At 42.9% G+C, this 25,404-nt stretch overlaps 1 protein-coding gene across 1 annotated transcript in view; it reads left to right on the forward strand.

Moving 5' to 3' along the window:
- Positions 1–2,018: 2,018 nt before the first annotated feature.
- The window catches only part of l3mbtl4 (L3MBTL histone methyl-lysine binding protein 4), a 31,400-nt gene continuing 8,014 nt past the window's right edge, over positions 2,019–25,404 (forward strand). The window contains exons 1-11 of the mRNA XM_080751961.1: positions 2,019–2,047; positions 11,569–11,655; positions 11,833–11,891; positions 12,220–12,293; positions 13,585–13,689; positions 14,323–14,458; positions 15,020–15,108; positions 16,797–16,954; positions 17,624–17,700; positions 24,325–24,410; positions 24,871–24,981. Of these exons, the coding sequence (XP_080608087.1) occupies positions 11,858–11,891; positions 12,220–12,293; positions 13,585–13,689; positions 14,323–14,458; positions 15,020–15,108; positions 16,797–16,954; positions 17,624–17,700; positions 24,325–24,410; positions 24,871–24,981 (870 nt within the window). The 5' untranslated portion in view covers positions 2,019–2,047; positions 11,569–11,655; positions 11,833–11,857. The remainder of the gene's footprint in view (positions 2,048–11,568; positions 11,656–11,832; positions 11,892–12,219; positions 12,294–13,584; positions 13,690–14,322; positions 14,459–15,019; positions 15,109–16,796; positions 16,955–17,623; positions 17,701–24,324; positions 24,411–24,870; positions 24,982–25,404) is intronic.

Raw genomic sequence — 25,404 nt, forward strand, 5'->3', positions numbered from 1 at the left:
TAATACTAATACTACTAATAATAATAAACACATCCACCCAGTGGGCTAAAGAACAACACACTTACAAGGAGAGAGGATTGATTGTTAGAAAGGCTGTGAGAGACAGAGATAAGAGGGGGGGGGGGGGGGGGGGGGGGGGGGATTGAGAGGGGAGGGGTAAATGTTCCTCTCTCCTCCCTCCTTTTCTTTTAAGTGAAACAAACACACACACACACACACACACACACACACACACACACACACACACACACACACACACACACACACACACACACACACACACACACACATCTATCTATGAACTTTGTAGCCTTACAGAAATATGATTATTCACTGACTGTATTGTCATATTGAATGTATTGTGCCTAGTTATGTCATGTGCACTACACAAGTAAATAGCGCTTATTATGTTGTAAACAATTATCAATTAATATTTCAAAATATAAAAGTATGTTTCTATGAATTAAAAACAAAAACCTTTTAAGCTTGCAGAAATAGTTATACATCCATATAGTTTAGCTTGGTATAAACGTCCCAGCCCTGCCCTCCCCTCCCCTGCCCCTTCAAACAAACCTAGCCAGCCCTACCCTCCCCTGCCCTGCCCCTTTTTTGTATATACTTACTGTTCTACCACTTTTTCTAGTCACATGTTCAAATACTGGATTCTGATTGGCTAAATTCCGGAGGTTATGGCAGAACAACCGCCGCAGTTGTGTGAGGACGAGATCAATGCGCCTCAGTGTACATCCGGGGACTTCAGGAGGTAGTCGGAACACCTTTCCCCCAACCAACATATGACGGTCGTAGCGGTCCTATGTTTACTAACGTGCGTACGACGTCGCCGATTTATTTGGATCCAATGCAATCCGCCAACTTTAAAGCCCCTTTTCTCTGAACCTATGCCTTTCTGGAAGCGAACAGCCTCTATTTACGGCCGGAACGGTCCTTCTAACTGACGTTAGCTTAGCTGTATGCTAGACATCTTTCTCTGCATGGAGTTGGCGTCATCTGGTGGTGAGTAGAAGATGTTGTTTGTGGAACTATTTGCTGTCGTCGCGGAAGTTTTATAGGCAATAATGATTGTAACTTAATATCCTTGCAAGTTACAACTATGTGTTTTCTTTCATGTATACGGAAAAAAGTGGTAGAAAAGCTATTTACCACTCGGGGTCGGACATTATGCTCTGATAATGTCCTGTGTGAGGGTGTTATCGGACTCGGCTTCGCCTCGTCCGATCACCCCCTCACACAGGACATTATCAGAGCATAATGTCCTCTCACTCGGGGTAAATTGCTTACTTATACTTACTGTTTGTATTGACTTACTGTATTTTGTTCTTTCATTTTTTTTGTTTTTACTGACTATATACTGTATAGTAATGTGTTCTATTCGTCTGTCATTCAATGTTATATGAGATAGCCTACTTAAATGGTTTCCTGTGGAAATAAGCTTAGTCTTTTTTAGGATCTCCTTATAGACCTTGTTATACCAGTGAACTGTACCGTCATGAAACTGTACCTTTTCCTATGCAAACTTCTAATAACGTCTTCAATTAATCAAACAATCAATCAACCAATCAATCAACCAATCAATCAATCAATCAATCGTATTTACTGTGGTATAAAACCAAGTAGCAGCAATTCATTCAAATGCAATTGAATTAAAGTTGCTCTGTTTATGAACAGTAGGCCTATTTCAGTATTTTCAGTATTATGCACAGAGGTCATTTGGTATCAGTGGCAGTGCACAATAGACATCATTTTCTCCTGTCACAACAGCTCACTCTCTCTCCCTCTCTCTCTCTCTCTCTCTCTCTCTCTCTCTCTCTCTCTCTCTCTCTCTCCCTCTCTCTCTCTCTCTCTCTGTCTCTCTCTCTGTCTCCCCCCCTCTCGCTCTCTCTCCCTGTATTTCTCTGTCTCTCTCAACACCCTCCTCCTCTGCTCCTCGATCCTCCACCTCCTCCTCCTCGCAGTGGTTCCGTGCATGCGCAGTGGACTCAGTCAGTTCCTGGTTGTGTGTGACAGCGGATCGACGTTTGTGACTACGGTAAGAAACTGATCGTTTCATTCATTAATCATATCATTAGAGCTGATCAAACATGATGGATTCATAGATCTATAGCCTACTTCACACCCGTGACGACTGTTGTGAACGGCTTGATGCTGCTGCTGCTGGTGTGTGTGTGTGTGTGTGTGTGTGTGTGTGTGTGTGTGTGTGTGTGTGTGTGTGTGTGTGAGATGGTAGCAATCAGAAATGAAGTAGTAGTAGTAGACTATATATTGATTGTTGCAGACAGTTTCATGGTTAATCAGACACGCCCCCACCCTGGCACCCTAGATCCCATTTCTGCTCCCCCCCATTTACTGAAATAGACTAGGCAGGATTTTAGAAAAGGTGCTTATTTAAAGTGGGAGGGACACGTGGGAGGGACAATTAGATAGACCGATTTAGCTGACCCGCCCAAAACAGCTAAGTAAACTGTACTGAAATTAGGGCTGTTTGATTTGGCCTAAAAAAAGAAAAGTCGATTTTCGTTTTTTCGAAACATTGTTTCAAATATGTTGTTTTCATTTAAAAAAATGCAAGCAATTTTTTATTGTATTTGATATATATATATATATATATATATATATATATATATATATATACATGTCTGGACAAATAGACAATGTAATAATAATAATAATAATAATAATAACTTTATTTATATAGCACCTTTCAAAACATAAGAATAGCAATAAAATACAGCATACAGGAGGGGAAAAATGCAGCTCTTTCTGCACCCTTTTGCAATGTGAAATGCCATTGAATCTATTTTCCATGTTGCCTGTCTGGGAAAGCAAGCTGATAAGCTTTTATTGTGAAGCGAAAAGTTTCTGTATGTCTAAACATCCACGTTTTAACATGGTTAAAAGAGCTGATCTACAAGCTCACAACGTGTCGCAAATGCAGAGATATTAGTAGTAAAATGTCGACATCTAGTGGTCAACCTCAGAGGTGCCAAATAATAAAAACAGCTGACTCCCAGCATCGAACCAGATGTCATGGATTCTCTGTTCCCCGGTGTAACGCTCCACGCCACAGACCCCGACGGAGACCCCATGAGTCGCCACCGAGGCGAGCGCTAGCGAGCCGAGTTGCCGCGACGAGCGGTGGGAACGGCGCCCAATCCCACTCAGCCGCGTTACCGAGATATGTGCCGTTATGGACAGAATAGTAAATATTCAGTCCCTCACTATCCACGTCTACCCCACTATCCACGTCAAAGATAAATGCACAAAAAAGGAGTCACATCATCCGTTCATTAGCTCAGTCAGTAGAGCACGGATGCAACAAACCCACGGTTTGGGTTCGATTCCCCTGAGGGGAATAATATTCAAGGCGACAGATATCGGCGCATGCGTACTTCAAAGTGCACGGAGAACAGGATACCGTGGATACTCCTCAGTGGATACCCCGTGGATACTCTCTGCATTCAAACGTCTGAGAAATGGTGAAAAAGTCGGATTGAATGCGAAAAGAGTAGTCGAAGCTGGTGCTTTTTGCAGGTCTTTCAGTCCGCGACTCCGCGTGTATCAAAAATGTAACTAGGTTAAAGTGCAGATGAGGAGGCATGCCGGCCTTAACTAGGGATGCCACGATATGATATATCGCATATCGGCAGGTTATGAGCCTAAAAACGTATATCGGATCATATCGTAATTCAGCTAAAACATCCGATAGAACGCTCCGATATAAGCACTCCATTCCAGGAGTCTGCTCCACGGTCACGCACAAGTCAACGACCGGAGCAGCAGTACAACAGAGTGAACTCTGATAGAAAGCAAAGCCAGCAGAGTGAGTAGACCCAACAGCAGCTCAGTGCAAAACTTTCAAAAAAGACACGACCAACAACAAACGTTGCCAGAGACGCTCATGCAGAGCTATCGAGTTAGCGTTAGCAGCTACAGCTTAGCCACCGGAGTGTGTGTGTGTGTGTGTGTGTGTGTGTGTGTGTGTGCGTGCATGCGTGCGTGTGTGTGCGTGTGTGTGCTTCAAGTGTAGCAGGGGCCAGGTAGGGTTGTTCGATGTGGCCTAAAAAAAAAATCTCGATTTATTTATCAGAAAAGTCGATTTTCGATTCCGATTTCGATTTTTTGGTAAAAGAATAATACATTGTTTCAACTATGTTGTTTTCATTTAAAAAATGCAAGGACATGATTTATTTTTATTATTGTTTTATTTTTTAAATTTTTTATATAGCCAAATAGCAAAATCGAATGTGGTGAGCCCTGCCCAGTCTGACGTGCGCTGCACGTGCATCAAAGAAATTACACATCAGAGATAAAGTAGTATTAATTTGGTGTCGGACCTTGTCGTCCTGCTTTAGGAGGACCGGGCTGTGCACTTTTTGCCCCGTGCAAGGCTCCAATGAGTAAGAATTACCCTAATTAAAGTGAAAATCGATTTTACGATTTCTTATTTTTTAAATCTTCCAAAGGAAAAAATCCCGATTTCGATTAAAAATCGATTAATTGGAAAACCCTAGGCCAAACACTTCATAATGACTGATCACTCACTGACTTTTCATTTAGACCACCAGGATATAGTTGTAATACATGATAATATATATATTATATTGTGTTATAACCACTATTATAATCTATTATAGTGTATTATAATTATCATAGTAATACATTAATACTTTATTATAATCACAGTTATAATCACAGTTAAAAGGGTCAATTTGTTTCTTACCGATAGGGGTACTTTTGTGTAATGGAAAATGTAGATATTTTTTATGTGGTGCGGCGTGGTGTGGTGCTAAAGCTGCAGTCGAAAAGGGGCTTAACTGTATTCCATTTGTTGCAATAAATGGTTAACCCATTTAGGCCTAGAATTATTGAATGCTTTAACCAGTGAAAAATAGCAGATCTACAAGCTCACAGCACGGCACCGAGTGCCGTGCTGCAAGCTTGTAGATCTGCTATTTTTGAAAAAGTTGTGAAAATGTGTGCAAATCTTTGAATATATGTATTTTTAAAGCGAATGTTTGTAACTAAAGTTTGGCTTCTGGGGCGTCCCTGGAACTAAATATTTTGAGATGGGGGTCCGTGGCCAAATAAATATCAGTTTGGGGGTCCTTGACATGAAAAAGTTTGAGAACCACTGACATAGTAGTCTCTCAAGAACAGACAAACTGAGCTCCAGTTAAGTGAAAAGGACCTTTTATTTGACGATGGCTGGCCAGATTGCTGACATAGAAACATAGGTTTTTCAAAAAACCTTTGAAGGATTCAAAAGACGCTTGTAGAATCGGGTCAAAATTCAAATTTTCACGATTTTTCAAAAATAGCAGATCTACAAGCTCGCAGCGCGGCACTCGGTGCCACGCTGTGAGCTTGTAGATCTACTATTTTTCAATAGTTAAAGCATAAAAATAATGATACACAACAATGTGTACACGTTCTAAAAGGTTAAATCTACTTTGACGTAGGGTTGTTCGATGTGGCCTAAAAAAGAAATCTCGATTTATTTATCAGAAAAGTCGATTTTCGATTCCGATTTCGATTTTTTGGTAAAAGAATAATACATTGTTTCAACTATGTTGTTTTCATTTAAAAAATGCAAGGACATGATTTATTTTTATTATTGTTTTATTTTTTAAATTTTTTATATAGCCAAATAGCAAAATCGAATGTGGTGAGCCCTGCCCAGTCTGACGTGCGCTGCACGTGCATCAAAGAAATTACACATCAGAGATAAAGTAGTATTAATTTGGTGTCGGACCTTGTCGTCCTGCTTTAGTAGGACCGGGCTGTGCACTTTTTGCCCCGTGCAAGGCTCCAATGAGTAAGAATTACCCTAATTAAAGTGAAAATCGATTTTACGATTTCTTATTTTTTAAATCTTCCAAAGGAAAAAAGCCCGATTTCGATTAAAAATCGATTAATTGGAAAACCCTAGGGCCAGGGGGCGGAGGAAAAAAAAACGTCATAAGGGAAAGGGAGCAGATTTACAAGCTCTCAACATGTCATGCTGCAAGGTGTTGTGGGCTTGTAGATCGGCTATTTTCATAAAGATTGTAAAACTAGTGGAACAATTAAAACAAATACCCTTTTTTAACATTCCAGACTACAAAATCAGAAATAAATAAATGATGTGCTATATCGTATCGGTCCATATCGGAATCGTATCGAATTAGATGCTTTCATATCGAATATCGTATCGAAGATGAAAAATCTATATCGCAGCATCTCTAGCCTTAACCTAGGTGCTTTTTTTTTATACACATGGACCTGCAAAAAAGGGAGTCACACAGTTGTGGATTGATGTAGACGGAGGCGAAGCGCTGCTCACAGCGCTCCCCGACGCAAAATAAACACAGTGGCCCTCATTTATCAATGGAGTGTAAAAAACTGTGTATTTTTTCCCCCAAAATTTTGCGTAGGGCAACGTTCACGTGGCATTTACGAAAACGTCCTAAACAGACACACCTGGCGTACATTTGAGCCCAGTGTTGATACATGCACAGGATGAAATTTAAATAACACGCCCTTAATTATTCTCGAAACGCCCCGATTTTATGACTAGAACAACCCGAATACGACCTAACAAAGAAAGGAAAGCCAATAGAACTAGAGAGTTTACTCCGCACAGACCACGCACACATGCACGCACGCACACACACACCCACACACGCAACTAGGCTACTTGGAACAGCGGCATTTTGGTTTACACAGCAGTCTTTGACAGTGGGAATCTGGGATTAACCAACGGTACAATCTTTGACAAGGAGGATATAGCGCTGCAGCCGACATGAATGACACAAGTCACTGCCATGAATACTTTTGAATATTAATTTAAACCATAGCCTGCCCTACCCGTGCCGTGCCGTGCACAGACAGAGAGCGTTCATTTGGTTACAAGCAATCATAATTCCACATGGCCACGGGCTCACCTCGTCGGGTTTCATCATTAACTCCAGCATAGTGTAGGCCAGTATTACTGTATAGTAGTACTGTATAAATTGAGAGACCCCACAGTTACGTTTTGGATATTAATTGAACCCAATTTCGGCGACGAGCATAATGCGCGTGTGAGTGCTTGAACTGGCAATCATGTACCGTTCTCGCACACCTTCGGGTTTTATCCATATTTAAAAGGACTCACGTCACTGTATAAATTGGAGGCTCACGGTCCACGAAAATTTAAGATCACAGCGGCGCCGCGCTGGTCCCGAAAATGCTCTCGCATGCGTTCGTAGGCTATAGCCTATGATATGTGCTTGTTCTGAGCCAGATCTGCAATCTTAAGATTTAGACTGTTAAAGCACTTAACAGTAGATTGCTTCCATATCGCTAGATTTTAATTGCTTGTCATTGTAACTTGGAAATAAAATTGGCGTGCATGTCCATGATGTAGCCGGCTATATGCTTTTATAAAATGTTATATTTTCACAGGATTATTTATTATTGTGTTGGATATACATTTTCGAGTGGATACATGTGTCCATTGCCTGTCAGATAGTTAGACAATGCTGCTCCGCACGTCTACAATGGAACAAAGTGATTTAGGATGATTCCTACACCACCTCAGGACTTGACGTGAGATTTGATCCTACCCTACGCCAACGTCAAAGTCACGTTGAAATGATAAATGTCGAGACTTCCCTAAATTTTGGTGTACGCACCACGTTGATAAATGAGGGCCACAGACAGGGATAGTTGGCCTACACTAGGTGGGTAACACAGCATTAATTAGCTTTTTTCAAACTACAACAAGTTTACCAGCTCAGCGTTTGTTCTGTGTTTGCTGTACTGTACCAGTGGGAGTGAGCGCACATCATAGCTGAGCTCTGAGCTCTGAGCTGCCCAGTTTGTGCGCTGCGCATCAAAGAAAGGACGCATCAGAGGGAAATTACATTAATTTGGTGTCGGACCTTATTGTCGTGCTTTAGGAGGACCGGGCTGTGTACTTTTTGCCCTGTGCAAGGCTGTAATCATTGAGATCCATTCCAGAATTACCCTAATTAAAGTGAAAATCGATTTGAGGATTTTCTTATTTTTAAAATCGGATTTAGATTAAAAATCAATTTATCGAACAGCCCTAACTGAAAGTAGTACTTTCTGTACAGTAACTGCAATAAATTAATTTGATTGGCTAATATGGAGGAAGGGGCCGGAGTGCATATCATTATATTCTCAAACTACCCCCACAGAAGCTGTGCGACGTGAAAATGCGAATTTAGAAAACAATTTTTAAAACTAGCAGTTGTAGGTGTAAAAATGATAAAGATTCCGCAACTTCATGGCATATTTATCGCTAAAAATGTACAAGTTTTCAACAAACAAGCCGTTGAAGATTTGTATCCAGGGTCTCGCTTTCTCCACCCCATGTTCTGGACCTATTTTGCGGCTGTGTCCTTTAGTATAATCGGTACAGCAACTGGAGGGACAGTGAGCACTTCTCCTCTCCCCAAACATTAAACATGTGTATGTGTGTGTGTGTCCGTGTGGTGGCAGAAAATAACCACGCTTCAAAAGCTCACAAGGCGCGTTGTGTGCGGCACCGTACGACGGACGAAGTATACATTCACTACTAACTGATACGGTCCTGCCCCCCTTTCAGTTTGGAGAAAGACCACGTGACCTATTGTAGCATAATGTAATATTTTGGTGCGTGACATAACACCTTTAAGGTACTGATAATAAGCCACTCTGGCCTACTTACTTACGTACTACTTACTGTTGTGAAGTCCCCGATACTGAATATGACAACCATGCAGACACAATAGCAGGAGGATGAGACTAGCCAGTCACTGCAACCACATGGATGTGCTAAAGAAGATGCTGATGTGGAAAGCACAAATGAGCTGGCTAGATGTATGGGGAATCGAGATGCCTGAAGATGCAGATAAAGGAGAGATACCCTCTATAGTCATCAGAGTTGATCTGCTCAGGCTCCAATGTGAGGGCAACTAGGGTGCCAGTGACTTCTGTGGACCAAGAGCATTGCAGATCTCATGAACAGGAATGTCCCAATTAGTTCTTTCCGCAGCCAAAGCCAATCCAGAGCTCTGTGATGCTTAATGTCTCAAATAAGTGGATTGCAAGAACTACATTTAAGATTTTTGGAAAACTGACCTAGTCTAAAAGACAAGAACATTAAACACATACAAGTAAAACAAATAAAAGAATAATGATGGTAGAAGTATCAGTCACTAGAAGCATGCAGGGATGTGTGTTTCAATGAGTCTAAAGCCCTTTGCACACAGGACCGTTGCGTTTTTTCTGTTTGCTCCATGAATAAAACGCATTGGATTTGGTGTGCAATGCTGTGTGGAATCGGCGCTGCGGATCCCAAAAGGAGTCATAAAAGGAGTGCTGAGTTTTTTACCGCATGCGACAAGACGCACGAATCGAACTGGAATCGATCGAGAAAAAACGCACGGCCGCAGCCACGTAGAGAATCATTGTTTTCTTTTAAAAAAATGAAATTGTCCGTTTTATCCGTGCGGATAAACGCGCCTGTGTGCAAAGGGCTTTACATGGTTAAAATGGAGTTTAAAGATGAATGGGCTTATATAGGAGGGGTGTTCAATTAATATCAATTCAATTGATTGATTGAATACTTTATTAGCAGTTTGCATAGGAAAATGCATGACAGTACAATTCGGACATATGGTCTACTAATAGGATTTAAACCCAAGAAAGTACTATGGCTTGTTTACATTCGGATCCTTTGTACTCAATGAATTGAGAAAATCTAAATATTGTATCAAGCAACTTAACTACCGGTATCATTCTGGGGTGCACACAGAAACTTGAGCAGATGCCAAAATGACCCCAGACAGCTAAAGATACAAGTAATACAGTGTATCTGTCACTTAAAGTGAAATACCCTTTTAAGTGTAGGCCTACAAGCAAAGTCCAGTTTATGCTTGGAGAGACAATTTTATGAAGTGTAAACAAGGAAGTGAATTTGTCCCAATTATGATATTTTACTTGATGATTTGCCATACAAATAATTGTGTCCGCGGACCTCCATCTAAAAGTTATATTGCGCAAAGGGGCTCCTTGTCAGTCCTTGTCCTTTTAGTGCCAATATACTGTATGGCAGGGATACTCAAATAGCTGAACCTGTGGGTTACAAGAATGGCAAGGTGCCAGGGGCCAGTTGATAAAATGACAACATTAATGGTACTTGATAACTTATGTATTTCATTGGCGCTGCAGTAGATTAGAGTTTATCATGATTGATTATGTATGACGTTAGAGTAGATCATGTATTCATTGAGATAAAGGGTGTGATTATTGAAGTAGTGCAGTCCTAATAATTTTGCAGTAGTAATCCACATATTTTGGTGTTTGGAATTAGTGGAGAGAGTGGTATGTTTAATTGTACATACATTTTAGATTTAGATGGGAGCTTTTCAGTGTGCCGACCGAGGAAAGCGGACATAAAACCTAAACCTGTGGGCCACATTACAAAAATGGCAAGATCCAGGGGCCAGTTGATAAAATGACAACATTAATGATACTTGATAGCTTCTCTACTTCATTGTCGCCTTATATTGTCGATCTTAACAACTGACACTTTTCTGGCAAATTAAACATAGTGGTATTCATTTGCATGAGATGGTAAGATTAAAGTGAAAGCATCCGTCCTCTTTGGGTTAAAGTGACGGTTCTCTGAGTCAACTTTTCAGCGCTTGCTGAGGCTCATCTTTGCTGCTGCTCTGAAAGAGTGCATGCCGTTCTCCCTTTCTGGATGATCATTCATGTCATAGTAATGTAATTAGGCTAAAGATAAAATAATAACTTCATTCTGACTTTTATTTTTATATTGATTGATTGGTGGGATAGTCAATTGCTGTATGGCTGCTGACTGATTTGTTTGCAACCAATGCCATGATGACACATGGAGGTTAGACAACACCCTCGGCCTCCATATTTGGGCATAGCTGCATTCGGAACTCCTTATAGAGTCATGGTGACATGAGCGTGACGACCTGGTCTGCCAGGCCGGCCCTTGGGCCCGCCAAAACCAGTCCTAGTCCTCCCTTAAGCCAAATATTAATATTACTAGACCTTACCCGTTCGAAGATATGTGCTCCAAAATACAGATCCCATGGCCTGGAGGAACGGACCGTAACCCTGACAACAGGCTGTAGAGTTGAACAGAAGTGGAAGAAAACGCTAATAAACAGCTTTCATTTGGGAGAAATGAAATTCGGGCTCCGTCACCGTTGGTATAATGCTAATGGCCAATACCATGTGAACTTTGGGATCAGTTGCTGAATCGAGTGAATAGATAAACGTGGATAAGCGTGAGCGTTAGAGCGTGAGTGCGTGAGTGAGTGAGTGAGTGAGTGAGTGAGTTTGCTCGTTTAATAGATAGATATAGGGTAGTCTATGTATAGCCTCTATGGTAACACATACAGTATAGTGGTTGCTTCTTTTGGGCTTGTTTCCGTAGAATACATTGTATTTAGAAATTGTTATATAATAAGTATAACACAACAGTTAAATGACATGTTATTGTTATGATTAGTTTTAATATTATTAATAAACATCTCTCTTCAGAAACAAGCATCTGATTGGATGAGTTGAGATGGAATGTCTGCAATGAAGCTAACACCCTGATTGGCTGCAGGAGAGGGTCAACACACGGTAAGACACACACACACACACACACACACACACACACACACACACACACACACACACACACACACACACACACACACACACACACACACACACGAAGGTAATGGACTTCCTCATTGACTTCATTTAGAGTGAACGCAGCATTAACCCTCCTACCATTTGCATGGCTGTTTGTTTCAGGGCTGAACTGGAAAACCCCACAACCATGAAAAACAAAGTAACCAGCAGCGGTACACAAGGTACGATGGCACGCACGCACGCACGCACGCACGCACGCACGCACGCACGCACGCACGCACGCACACACACACACACACACACACACACAGATATTGATGTATTTACATTTTGCTGTAAGTCAGTTGTCTCCTCATATATTTGTGTCTGGGTTCTCTCTCCTGATTGGATAAAATTCGCATCCCGACTCCACTCTTCCTCCAGACTGTGTGGGACCTTGACTTCCATGTCATCTGCTGGTGTTGATGGCACATATCAGACATGTTTTACATTTGTGTGTGTGTGTGTGTGTGTGTGTGCGTGTGCGTGTGCGTGTGCGTGCGTGTGCAGGAAAGCGCTGGAGTTGGTCCAGATACCTTGAAGAGCAGAATGCTGAAGCTGCCCCATTAAATCTGTTTACACAGGTAACACACTTTCTCACTATCTGAAAAAATGGAGTTGCTCGCCCGGCGCATACTCCCTTTTCCCCCTTTTTCCATGTTTGGGGACGATGATGTCGCGGGGCCTGTCCGCGTCGTTTTAAGGCCCTCTTACATCTAACAACTTTGTAAAGATTTGGGAAAGATTTGGAAAGATTTCTAAAAGACTACCCTCTCACACTAAAAGATTTGAAAAAGACTTTCCAAAGACTTAATGATGATTTTTAAAAGATTTCAGTTGTTAGATGTGAGATGCCTATAGAGATTTTGTAAAGACTGGTACAAGATTCTCTTTTATTTGCTGAAATAGGCCTATTATAGCCATGCCCATGTTTTCATATTCCTCTGACTAGCTCCCACACACACACACACACACACACACACACACACACACACACACACACACACACACACACACACACACACACACACACACACATAGAAAATAGCCAATCTACAAGCTCACAACGCGTCGCATCGCAGTATTGATACTTTTACTTGAGTAAAACATGTGATTACTTTTTCCCTCACTGCATGCACACATTGCACACACACCGAGCTCCGCCCTCCTCCCTCAGCCCTCTTCTCCCGTTCTCTCCTCTCCTCTCCTCCATAGCCGGCGCAGATTGATCCTATCAACTATCAACTTTGAATGTTATGTTATGATACGCCAGGCTGGCAGCTCAACCGAACGTCTTGGGGAATAAATGGCTTTTGGCTCGCTAGCGTTCTGTTTTGGTTGTTACGTCATTGTGCTCATTCAGACTCAGCCCCGATTTGAGAAAATATCAAACCAGTTTAATATTCTCGTAACAGAATCTGGGTCTCAAGTCGGGGTAAAAATCGAGTCGGAGCTCTACCTCACATTTAACGATTGAGTAACGACCGAATCACGGGAGCGCGCCTCAACTCGCCTCGATTTTATTACGACTGAGAAATCTTTTCAAAGTTGTTAGGTGTAAGGCTAGCTGTACATCATAGAGTTACCCTGTGTGCCAGCTCCTGAGTCGAGCCCGTTGGTCTAAACTGTTTTCTCTTGCTATTGGCCACCAAGAGACTCGAGCATCACTTTTCCTTCTCGGTTCTAGGGGCTCGGTCACTGTGAAACGCATCGTAGGCATTTTCTCTATGCTTTTTGTTAGTTCTAGTTAGTTTTGTTAACTCACAATACAGTTTCAGTTTTATCATTTATTTATTCCTCCCCCTCTTGTTTTTCTATTTTTAGTTAACTATAATAACCCTGGTCTTTATGTCACTGTCTCTGTCTCTCTATCAGTACCAGGCGATTCTCAATACCAGTAATGGTTTCCAGGTGGGGATGAGACTGGAGGGCATCGACCCTCTGCACCCAGCCATGTTCTGTGTCCTGTCTGTCGCGGAGGTAACACACACACACACACACACACACACACACACACACACACACACACACACACACACACACACACACGTGACACCGAGTGCCGCGCTGTGAGCTTGTAGATCTGCTATTTTTGAAAAGTTGTGAAAATGCGTGTAAATCTTTGAATATATGTATTTTTTAAGCGAACATTTGTAACTCAAATTTAGCTTCTGGGGGGTCCCTGGAACTAAATATTTTGAGATGGGGGTCCGTGGCCAAATACATATCATTTTGGGGATCCTTCACATGAAAGAGTTTGAGCACCACTGACATAGAAACAAAGTGTTTACAAAAAAACATAGAAGGATTTGAAATATTCACAATTTTTCTAAAATAGCAGATCTACAAGCTTGCAGCACGGCACTCGGTGTCGTGCTGTGAGCTTGTATATCTGCTATTTTTCAGTAGTTAAAGCATAAAATAATTCAAGGGGGCCGCAGTGAATCCTTGTACCCAGGGCCCAGAATTTGGTGCGAAACCCCTGTACCCCGGCTATGAACTTTGTGGTTGTCACTCAACTTTGTTTATCAATCCGACGCCTATGAGTGCAGGTGATTGGTTTGTTTGTGTGTCCTCTCAGGTGATTGGTTGTTTGTTTATGTGTCCTCTCAGGTGATTGGCTTCCGCCTGCGTCTCCATATTGACGGTTACTCTGAGTGCTATGACTTCTGGGTAAATGCAGACTCACCAGACATCAGACCGGCAGGCTGGTGTAAACAACACAAACACAGGCTCCACCCACCCAAAGGTAACAGCCAATCAGAAGCCACACTTGCACCACCCACCCAACAGTAACAGCCAATTCGAAAACCACATCACAGGCTCCACCCAAGAGTAAAAAACTGTCAGAAAACAAACAATATTTTTATTTGTCATGTTATTTGTTATGTAGGCACTGAAAATGTGCCAGAAATGTATTTATTCATTATAAACTTAAAGGAGTTCACCCATTTTAAACCTTATTTTTATATAACTGGTTCTCACTAATGCTCATTATAAGATAAAAACACCATTTTGTCTACTGGCTCACTCTTGTGTCTTCACCTGTGACATTATTGATGGGGATTCCAAGCTAATAATAACTACAGCCATCTTCCCCCACACCAAATTTAGAATCTTGCCTACTGACGAGGTCACTGGTAGGCAGGCAGGTTTCTGAATGGGCTGTGTTAAACTTAAAACATATAATTTAAGTCATGGCAATAAATAGGAAGTACACTAGTTGGTTCCATAATTGATCCAAGCCGGAACACTATCGATTGATTAATGTGTGTGTGTGTGTGTGTGTGTGTGTGTGTCTCTCTCTCAGGTTACAGTGAGACAGGTTTTGACTGGGATAAGTACCTCCAGTCCACAAACGCTCAGGCTGCCCCTGATTCACTGTTCACCTCTCAAACGGTCAGTCTGTCTGTCTACCTGTCTTCCGTGTCTGTCTGAAGCAGGCATGCAAACTTGTCGCTTTTCAGTGAAAATCGCTGCTTTGAATCCAAAATGGGTCATTTCTGTGAGTCAGGGAGATCTGAGGGGAATTTAATTATTTTCTTCCCGGGGGAAGGCGATCACAAAGGCTATTCACAAGAGAAAGAAGGATGTTGTGGACAAACGTAAACATAAAACCTGCTTTGACTAAATCAGTGTTTCTCAAACTTTAAAATTTCAAGGTCTCCCTTAACTCAGTCACTCACTCTGACAGTGTACAAATGGAACCAAGGGTTCATTTGGTTCCATTTGTACACTGTCAGAGTTACAGACTTGTATGGGTCAATTTTGACCACCCCCCTAAAGGAAGCCACAGAGTCCCTGGAATCCACTTTGTGACCACTGTAATATGTGACGCAGTGCAAGTCTTCTTTTGAAGTCCCGCTCCAGAAAGAAGATACTTTTGGCTCAAGTTTATTTTTACCTTTTACGTTTTACAAATGACCATGGCCAGAAAGAAGAAGAAAAAAAATCCGCCCAAATAAAATGCTATTGTCCTTTCATAAATATTCCAAGGATGTTAGGCTTTAGTTACATGGACTGACAGACACAGGGAAACAATATTTCCTCTTAACATTCAAATAAACACAATTGCGAGTGTTGTAAGTGTACATGGACTCTGACTGACAGATAACGCCTGATTGATGCTCCATCATACGTCCGTATCACGTGCCTGACATGGCTGATCTACAATCTCACAAGCTGTGGGTGTTATTATTGCGACTGAAGGTTGCAGTTTACCATGAGAAACGTCACAGCTTGTCCGCATCCGTGTAGACGACGTGTACACATTTTTCTATGGGCAAACCCATAGACTGTAAAAATGTGTCATCATGATGTCATCATGCTCTGATGTCACTGTGATGTCAGGGGAACCACTCTACCAGAATGGGTTTGCCGCTCTGACATCACGCTCTGGCTTCACACACTAACAGAATCCCTTTTATACCCATATATGGAGTTCCCTGATGTCATCAATAACAGGGCATCATTAATGGACAGTCCGTTCCCGCTGTGATGCCAGGGGGAACAAATCCCTTTTATGCCCATATATGGAGATATGGAGATCCCTGTGATGCAAGGGGAACAAATCCCTTTTAGGCCCATATATGGAGATCCCTGATGTCCACATCCCTGATGTCCACATGACTGTGGCACGAGTCGCACAACCTCTCCCTTTAGGGCGAGGTCGCTTGTCGCCCTGAGGTGTCTTACTAGTATATATTTGTAATGTATACCGGTATAATTCATTTTTTATTACCAATTTGTACCATATTGCTGTCATTGCTGTACCTTTGTTGTAAAGCTACCTGATTATGGCAAAATACATAATTAACTTTAATAATAATCACCATTATGGTTCCATAATGCTTTTGGCCTAAAATATTCGGTCACATGATCACATCACTAATTATTAGTCACCTCTTCAGACTCCACCTAAGTCCATAGCACTTACCATAGCACTCGCCTACCCTCAATGACCATTTATGAAAGCTAGATAGCATTCTTAGGTTTTATATGATGTTGATGTATTACCTTGCTTATTGTATTGATGTATTTATCACCTTGCTAAATGCCTAAACTGTAACAGTATTTCTTTGTGTTAGCTCTCTTCTAGCGCCACCTGTCAGTTTGAGGTGGGAATGCGTCTGGAGGCGGTTGACAGAAAGAACCCATTTCTGGTGTGTGTGGCGTCTGTTGGTGATGTCATCGTACAGCGCTTCCTGGTTCACTTTGACAACTGGGATGACACCTACGATTACTGGCAAGTAGGGATGGGTGTTGAGAAGCAATTCTATCATGGAAATCAATTCCGACGTCATTGAGAATCTGAAATCAAGAAGGTTTTGGTTTAACCTTCTCTTATCGATTCTAGACAGACCTTAATGTGATTTCATGTCTCGAGAGACGAGCATCATGTCATTGAAATCAAAACGGTCTCAAAAAACATTAAATCAAATCACTGGCACAAAATGTATGTCATTCTAAGAAAGAGTTCTTTTTTTCATTAATATTTGTATTGGAAGTTTTGTCACATAGTCAGTCACATCTGTACTTTTAAAACAAGCTTATACAGCAATATATGGAGTGACAGCCTACTACAATTTGTCTTACCTATTTCCATAAAAGATTTTTAAACTTTTTTTAAATACCTAAACATAAATACACATATTTACACAAGAAAGTACAAGAAAATGCCTCCCAACTGCCAGTAAAAACAAGTACCGGTAACATAAATTCAATGGCTTGCATACTCATATTGCTTCAATGTTGATAACAAGTTGAACATGCTCTACCTTTTGATTGCTACCAATTATAGAAAAGGGTCGATAGCGGGATTGACAATGAATCCAATCAATAAACCGGATCGAAATTGCTACAAAATGTAGTGGAGTGGTACTGTATAATAACTGATGAATGTGTTGTTTATCAGGTGTGACAGCAGCAGTCCGTACATTCACCCTGTGGGCTGGTGTGAGGAAAACAAGAGACCACTGACTGCACCTCAGGGTACACACACACACACACACACACACACACACACACACACACACACACACACACACACACACACACACTTAACACATACACTTAACACATACTGTGCCAGCTGTCTAATTAATCCTTTAACTTCTGCCAGTGGTTTCAGTGTTTTCACCGTGTTCTCCGACAGCGATCGCTCATGCGCGCGTGGCTGTCTGTGCGTGTGCTCTGTGTCGTTGTGGAGCACACTCTAGCTGTGTGCTCAACCTTTCCGAAGGAAACCTGCAGGGTGTTGCTTCCGATGCGGAAGCCGTTGAGCCCAGAGATGGCGTTGATGACCTCTTCGTAGTTGGGCATGGTAACAAAAGCCAACCCCCGGCACTTCTTGGTGCGGAAGTCTCGGATGACGTCAGTGACGGTGAAAAAGTTCGCAAACATTTTCGAGAGGAGGACCTCGTCCGCATCCTGGTCCAGGTTGTGGATGCGCGGCAGGCTCACTTGGCGCCTGTGGCCGGGAAGGCGAGCTGCTGGAGTTAATGATCCGTCCGTACGGGGAGAACCTGTACTGAGCATACAAGCTAGGGTTTCAAATCGAATGGGCTAAAGGCCACCCTAAGGTTTTCATATAGGCAGGATTGACATTAGAGTCCGTGTTGCCATCAGAGGAGATGGAGATGCCCGACATCGCAGTAACGAGTGCCCTAATTATTACCAAATATGGACATGCCATATCACAGTGCTGAGTGACTGGATTATGGACAAATATGGATGGATATGCCTTATGTCACAGTGCTGTGCAGTTAATACCCAAATATGGACATTGTCAAGAAATGAGGTCATAGTGCTGACATCATAGACTGGTCATGCATTACTTTGTGCCTATCCAACTATCCCCGCAATACTGACATGTCACAGTAGTACATCACAGACTGGCCACCAAGTACTCTGACAATAGGCACTGGTGATGTACAAGCTGATATGAATCCTGAAAAGTACGTTTCCACTTTCTTACTTCCACGATATGATAGATAAAATAGCCCCCAGATCAAAAACATTGCTTGTTTGTTGGAGGGGCATTAATCATTAGCAGTTCTCTGCTTTTGTGTCAGTTCAAACCAAATATATATTTTAATGAATATATTTCGATGCTTTAAAATGTATCAATCACAATTGATAAACTTATGCTAGTGCTGAGCAATTTTCCAAAATATACCAAAAAAGAAACGTAGAGACAATAACAGAAAACAAATATTTTATGGACGTTTTATTATCGACTATACAGTATATTGATTAGTCTCATTAAGCACAAGCCCTGTATTATACTTTGTTGTTCAAACAAGAATAGGCAATCTCCAAGCTCACAATGTGTCGCAACCATTGTGAGTTTGTAGATTGTCTATTTTCACAAAAAAAAAAAAGAGGAAAAAAAATCATCGTAATCGAAGCAAACGTTTGATAAACATGAAGTAAGGCTGTGCAATGTGCATGCATGGAAATGCTATTCATTATCTGGGTTAAGCAGGCAGTGGACCTAAAGCAGAAAAACATTAAAAACTATACAATGCAATTGTTTTGACTAATATCGTAAGTTTTATCGATATCGAGGTATTCAACAACGTTATCGAATATCGAAGGTTTTCCTAATATCGACCAGCCTTAATTTGAAGTCATATCGCCCGACTGCAACTTATATGAAATGAATGAAATGTTTTGCAATATTCCATAATATTATGTAATATGTCCTGGTATTAATATAATAATATAAATTGAAGTAACACCAACGGGAGAGCTTGTGATGATGCCGCTTCAGTAAAAATGTCTAAATTAATTCGAATCGATCAAATAATAAAAGCACACAATTTAATTCACAACCAAAAAAGGCAAATACAAGTTTCTCTTACACAGAATCCCCCCAAAAAGAACATGTTTGGGGGGGGGGGGGGGGGGGGGATACGACACGTTGGTGTGAGCTTGTAGATTGGCACTTTTCCCTAGTTTGGGTCCCAGGGAAACATAAACTCTCTCTTTTGAGTCTTGAGGAAAAATGTTTGGTAATCATTGATCTGGATCACATTCTTAGATAGCCAAGATGCACTGTATCTGCATAGTAAGCTAGCAGCATCAGGAGAACTTCTAATTTGACTTGTTCATCCTATATCCTAATAGCCTGTATGAGTTCTCTTTCCTGATTGGATGAAATTGGTATTCCAACCTGAAAATGTATTTTCTGTCTAACATAGAACCGTGTTAGAGAGGCTGACCATGTGTTGATGGTGATTGTTGTTGTGGGAAAAACATATGCCAGTGAAAGATTATATAAAAAAAGAAGTTACACAGTGTGACTGTGGGGGAAAAAAAACACAAACGGTCTCCACCTTTGCAGTCGTTTTCTTCTTCCACTCGGGGTTCTTCTCCTTCCCGTTAGTCCTCTTCCATCAACGGCTGGTTCCTGATGTCCTCAGACTTATCTCTTCGTAACTACATTCATTCCTGATGGAGAAGCTTCTATTGTCAGAGATCTCGTGCGCATGATGCTGCTCAGTTCAGTGGGGTCCTTCGGGGGGGATAGTTCACCCCCAAAAATACTTTTTATCCCTATCAATTACTGACCCCATGGAGACTTGATATATTCTTTGGTTTTCGTCGCAATAAGCCAATAATTTGTAACCTGACTGCGCCCGATGATGGCAGCAGTGCGTATGCCTGGCTGCATACAGCTCTGCTTACCATCATCTGGGATCGCTCGGGCAGACCCGATGTAAGGGGCGGGCCATTTTTTCAAATTATTTAGCAGGTGATTGGATGTGGCCGTCTCTTTATCACAGTCTGGGAGTGCCAGTGACAAAATCAAAAAGAATATGGGGTAAGTAATTGACAGAAAAAAGTCATTTTGGGGGTGAGCATGGTAAACTGGGAGGTCCTTGAAATGAAAAAAAGGTGTGAGAATCACCGTCTTACTTCCTGGTGGGTGTGGTCATTAAGCACAGTCCTGTGCCTTACTTCCTGGTGGGTGTGGTCATTAAGCACAGTCCTGTGCCTTACTTCCTGGTGGGTGTGGTGATTGCGCACAGTCCAGTTCCCACCTGATGTCGTGAGGTAGTTCAGACTGCTCCAGACCGTGCTGAAGGACCGCCAGCTTGCAGAGCGTCTTCAGACTAGGACTTAAGTCTAAGACGTACAGGTTGCCGGGTGTGAAGCCGTAGCCCCCAAAGAGGACGACACGCTCTCCCACCACGCAGCAGCACATGCTGGACGTCCAGGAGCCCGGGCCGCCCCCCCCGGGGCTTCACCTTGGTCCAGGAGAAGCTCTCCGGGCTGAACTTCCACAGGTCGCTGAACGTCCGGTTCAGGTTGCCACCGCCGAACACGTACAGCTCTCCGGCGTGGGCGAAGGCCGAGTGGCCGTCGCGTCTCTCCGGGAGAAACTGCGCGGACGGCGCCACGCTCAGCCAGCGCTCGGCCTGCATTTCAAACACTCTGATGTTGTTGTAGTGGTCCTTGACGCGGTCCCCTCGGCCCCCGAACACAAACATCTTGGTCCCAATGACGGTGGCAGAGTGACAGGACGAGACCCGTGCTGCGGTGCCCCTGGTGTTGATTAAGGACCAGAGCATGACGGCGTCAGCCGTGTCCAACTTGTAGATGGCGTTGGTGCATCCGGTCGGCCAGTATTCCCCTCCGAAGATGTACATGACCTTCCCCCGGACGCAGGCAGAGTGGTTGTACCTGGGCTCCGGGACGCTCCCGTGCACCCCGGTGGCTTGGACCAGGAGCGGGTGTCCACGTGGAACGTGTAGCACGTTGCAAAGCTCGGAGGAGCCGGTGCAGTTGTATCCTCCCCACACGTACACAGCGTCCTCCATCAGCACAGCGGTGTGGCAGTGGCGCATGGAGGGGACCTCCGGGGGACGATGCGCTCTCCTCCCTGTCCAAGGAGACAACTTCCTCCAGCGCCAGGACACTGTGTTGAAGACATGCACATGGATGTAGTCCCTGCTCCTCCTACCGGCGAGCCTGAAGCCCTCCTCCTCCTCTTCCTCCCCCCCGTAGCGGTCGTCTCCAAAGGTGAACACCTGGAGGCCCACGGCCACTGCAGCGCTGTAGTGTCTCTTGGGCCCTTTCACATGCACTGTCCAGTGCAGCATGTCCCATCAGAGTGGACGGAGGAATGTTCCGCAGAAGAACAACGCTTACCATTTGTATTTACAACGCTTATATTGAAAACAGCGGCTCAAAGGTCACTTGAAGCTTGTACAATAAGAGTACCAGAAGTCCTGATGTTAAGTTTGAACGACATTTCTAGCTAAATAAGAAATCGCACCCGTGCGAAGTGAGCGGTGCAAACTAATTCCTGCAAGGGCGCCTGCGCGAATCAGTGTTGATAGGCATGCATGGCAATATTATTTTTGTTGTGTATGATGTCAGTCTAGACTCTAGAGGTCTGCTCAGACTATATAAGGTTTTAGTGTGTCCTGACCTTTACACTGGCTCCAATCGAACACAACCCAGGATTCGAAACAGCAACCATAGTCTGCAAGGGTAATGTAGCATGGTCGCTGTCTTGAATCCTGGGTGGTGGTCGATTTGCGCCAGAAAGGTCCAGGATATGCGGTTGGACAGACTTCTCCCTCTAACTTTGACTGATGGCCAACGCGAAGAAGTGCTGGGTTGCCTCTTGGAAACAGATTATGTCGGTTATACCATCAGGAGTATATTATGCGCAACATACCAGCCAGGTTTGTTAGTATCCTTGACCAGACCAAAGGCTAATAACAATTTATCGTGCACATTCATGTGCACATTTATGTGTCACCAGAAACTCCATTTGGAGTAGCCGAGATGCAGGAGAAACTCCTAAATGTCGCTGTCTGAAAACAGATAGAGACAAATAGAGCTTCTTGTGGGTTATAAAGCAAGGGGGAGACAAGGAGAACAGACAGGAGGTCAGACAAACAGCCTGGCCATTAACAGCCTGGTGGCAGTTAAAGAGTGAATAGAAGAGAAAAATAATAGGCAGTCCAGACCAGAAGCTCAAACAAAAACAGACAGTGGGCAGAACGAAGAGGGGATCAGACAGACAGAAAGATGGAAGGACCTTTCCATAACTTTAAACCGGCACAAATCTTTCCTAAACTTTAAACTGGCAGATCGAACACCACCCATGATTCGAAACAGCAACCATAGTCTGCAAGGGTAATGTAGCGTGGTCGCTGTCTCGAATCCTTGCTGGTGTTTGATCTTCCAGTTTAAAGTTTAGGAAAGGTCCAGGATATGGGTTTGGTCAGACATTTCCCTCTAACTTTGACTGACGGCCAACGCCAAGAAGTGCTGGGTTGCCTCTTGGAAACAGATTATGTCGGTTACACCATCAGGAGTATATTATGCACAACATACCAGCCAGGTTTGTTAGTATCCTTGACCAGACCAAAGGCTAATAACAATTTATCGTGCACATTCATGTGCACATTTATGTGTCACCAGAAACTCCATTTGGAGTAGCCGAGATTCAGGAGAAACTCCTAAATGTCGCTGTCTGAAAACAGACAGGGGGTCAGACAAACAGACTGGAAAAGACAAATTTCTATACATCTGTCATTTCAGGCCTAAGAGAGACCCACCTTTTGCCTCCCAAATAGAGTTTCTTGTGGGTTATAAAGCAAGAGGTATAGAGATAGTCCCTCCCTCTTACAGTCACAGACCGGCAATGACAAAAAGACAGCACTTCAGGACCTAAGAAAGAGAGACCCACCTATTGTATTCATGAAATATGACATTCCATTTAGAATTGCCATGACTTGTAAATACCCCAGAATGTTTTTTGTTCAGCGGTGCTCGAATTTTGGCCTGATGTTGACTGAGTGGAACCTGGGATCTGAAACAGCGATCATAATCTGCAAGTGTAATGTAGTGTGGTCACTGTCTAGGATCACAGACTATACCCAGTCAACACCAGCTTGAAGTTCGGTTTGAAGTTCAGGAAAAGTCCTGGATATGGGGTTGGTCAGACTCTGCGGCCGAAGCCAAAAAAGTGCTGAATGTCCTGATCTAAATTGACATGAACAATACAGCATTTGATTGGTCTGTTCTGTTTGGCTAACAAATGTCGTCATGGGTAGAACAGTTTCTGAATGGTCAATTCTAATGTTTAGTTAATCAACTAGCCAATCGATGAAGAATGAAAGAATCGTCCCGTGCTAATATGTTTTAGCTAAATAAACCAAAAGTGAAATATAGGAGCAGTTTGCACCGCTCAAAAATGTTGGGACCAGTAGGGTGCCAAAATAAGCGAGCCCACAATTAAGTCATTAATAGCACCGCTCACTTCACACTGGGTGTTTTTTTTACTGTTTTATTGCCTGCAAAACAAACTGGGATCTACTCTTTTGCAGTTTTCTGTTCCCGTCTAGAGCGGACATAACTTCACATCATCAGGCGGGCGGAAACCATGGCGTACACCAAGAACTTGCACCTCCAAAATGATTTCCCTTTACCAGAGGAAATTAGTTATTTGATGAATCTGATCTGATGAAGTTATATAGCTTATACTGTAATTAATTCGTATAACCCTTATTTTCTAGGGTTAAAATGTCCTCACAGGTTTAGTGATACAAACGTGTGTGCGTGTGTGTGTGTGTGTGTGTGCACGCGCAGGTCATCCCACTCCAGAGAGCTTCCTGTGGTCAGAGTACCTGGAGGAGAATAACTGGACGGCTGTTCCCAAATCTGCTTTCACTGTGGTACACACACACACACACACACACACACACACACACACACACACACACACACACACACTCTCTCTCTCTCTCAAGCACATACGCAGGTGCACTCAAACTTTTGATTTGATGCTTTGCTTAGCTTCAAGAAATGCTTATCTCTAACTCTGTCTGTCTGTCCTTTGTGTGTGCGTCTCTCTCTCTCTGACTGACAAATCACCGCTCCATTCAGGATGTGTGTGCGTGCGTGCGTGCGCTAACCTTTCCTATGTGGATAGGCTAACTCACTCTTAACAGCAAATTCACAATTTGTATGGTGTTGTAAGTTAGTTTTCCCCCCAGTTGTAATGTGACAGCTCTTTGTACGCACCATTATTTTGTTTTAGATTGTATTGTTCCATGCAATGTAAACATGCTTTTTTATGCCAATACAGCCTTTTGAGGAATTGAATTGAATTGCTTGTGTCTGTCGTCCAATCAGAGAGCTCCTCATGGTTTCCGTGTCAACCAGAAATTGGAGGCAGTCGACCGGAGGAACCCCATGTTGATCCGTGTCGCCACGGTGACAGAGACGGACCAATACAGGGTTAAGGTACTGTGTGTGTGTGTGTGTGTGTGTGTGTGTGTGTGTGTGTGTGTGGGGTCCACAGAGTTGGACCCATTCTGATGAAATGGACCCAAGAATTATTGGAGAATATCAGATCTGTTCTCCATATACGGGACAATACAATAAGGACACAGACAGACAGGTTCCATGGGTACTCTGAAAAGCCCCTGACACTATGACTGGTACATATTGGTTAGATTGGCAGTGTGACTTGTGTGAACCTCTGGTTATTTAAAAATTGCACTTGTGCGAAGTGAGTGGGGCAAACTAATTCCTGCAAAAATCAGTGTTGATAGGCACGCATGGCAATATTCTTTTTACACGAAGTGTCCAGGATTGGGTATTGGTCATTCTTGGCCCGGTTTAGGGTCGGGTCGGCTGGGTGCCGCCTGAGACCCGAGACAGCGA

The sequence above is a fragment of the Nannobrachium achirus genome (assembly GCF_963921795.1).
Source record: "Nannobrachium achirus genome assembly, chromosome: 21".
NCBI classification, from domain to species: Eukaryota; Metazoa; Chordata; class Actinopteri; order Myctophiformes; family Myctophidae; genus Nannobrachium; species Nannobrachium achirus.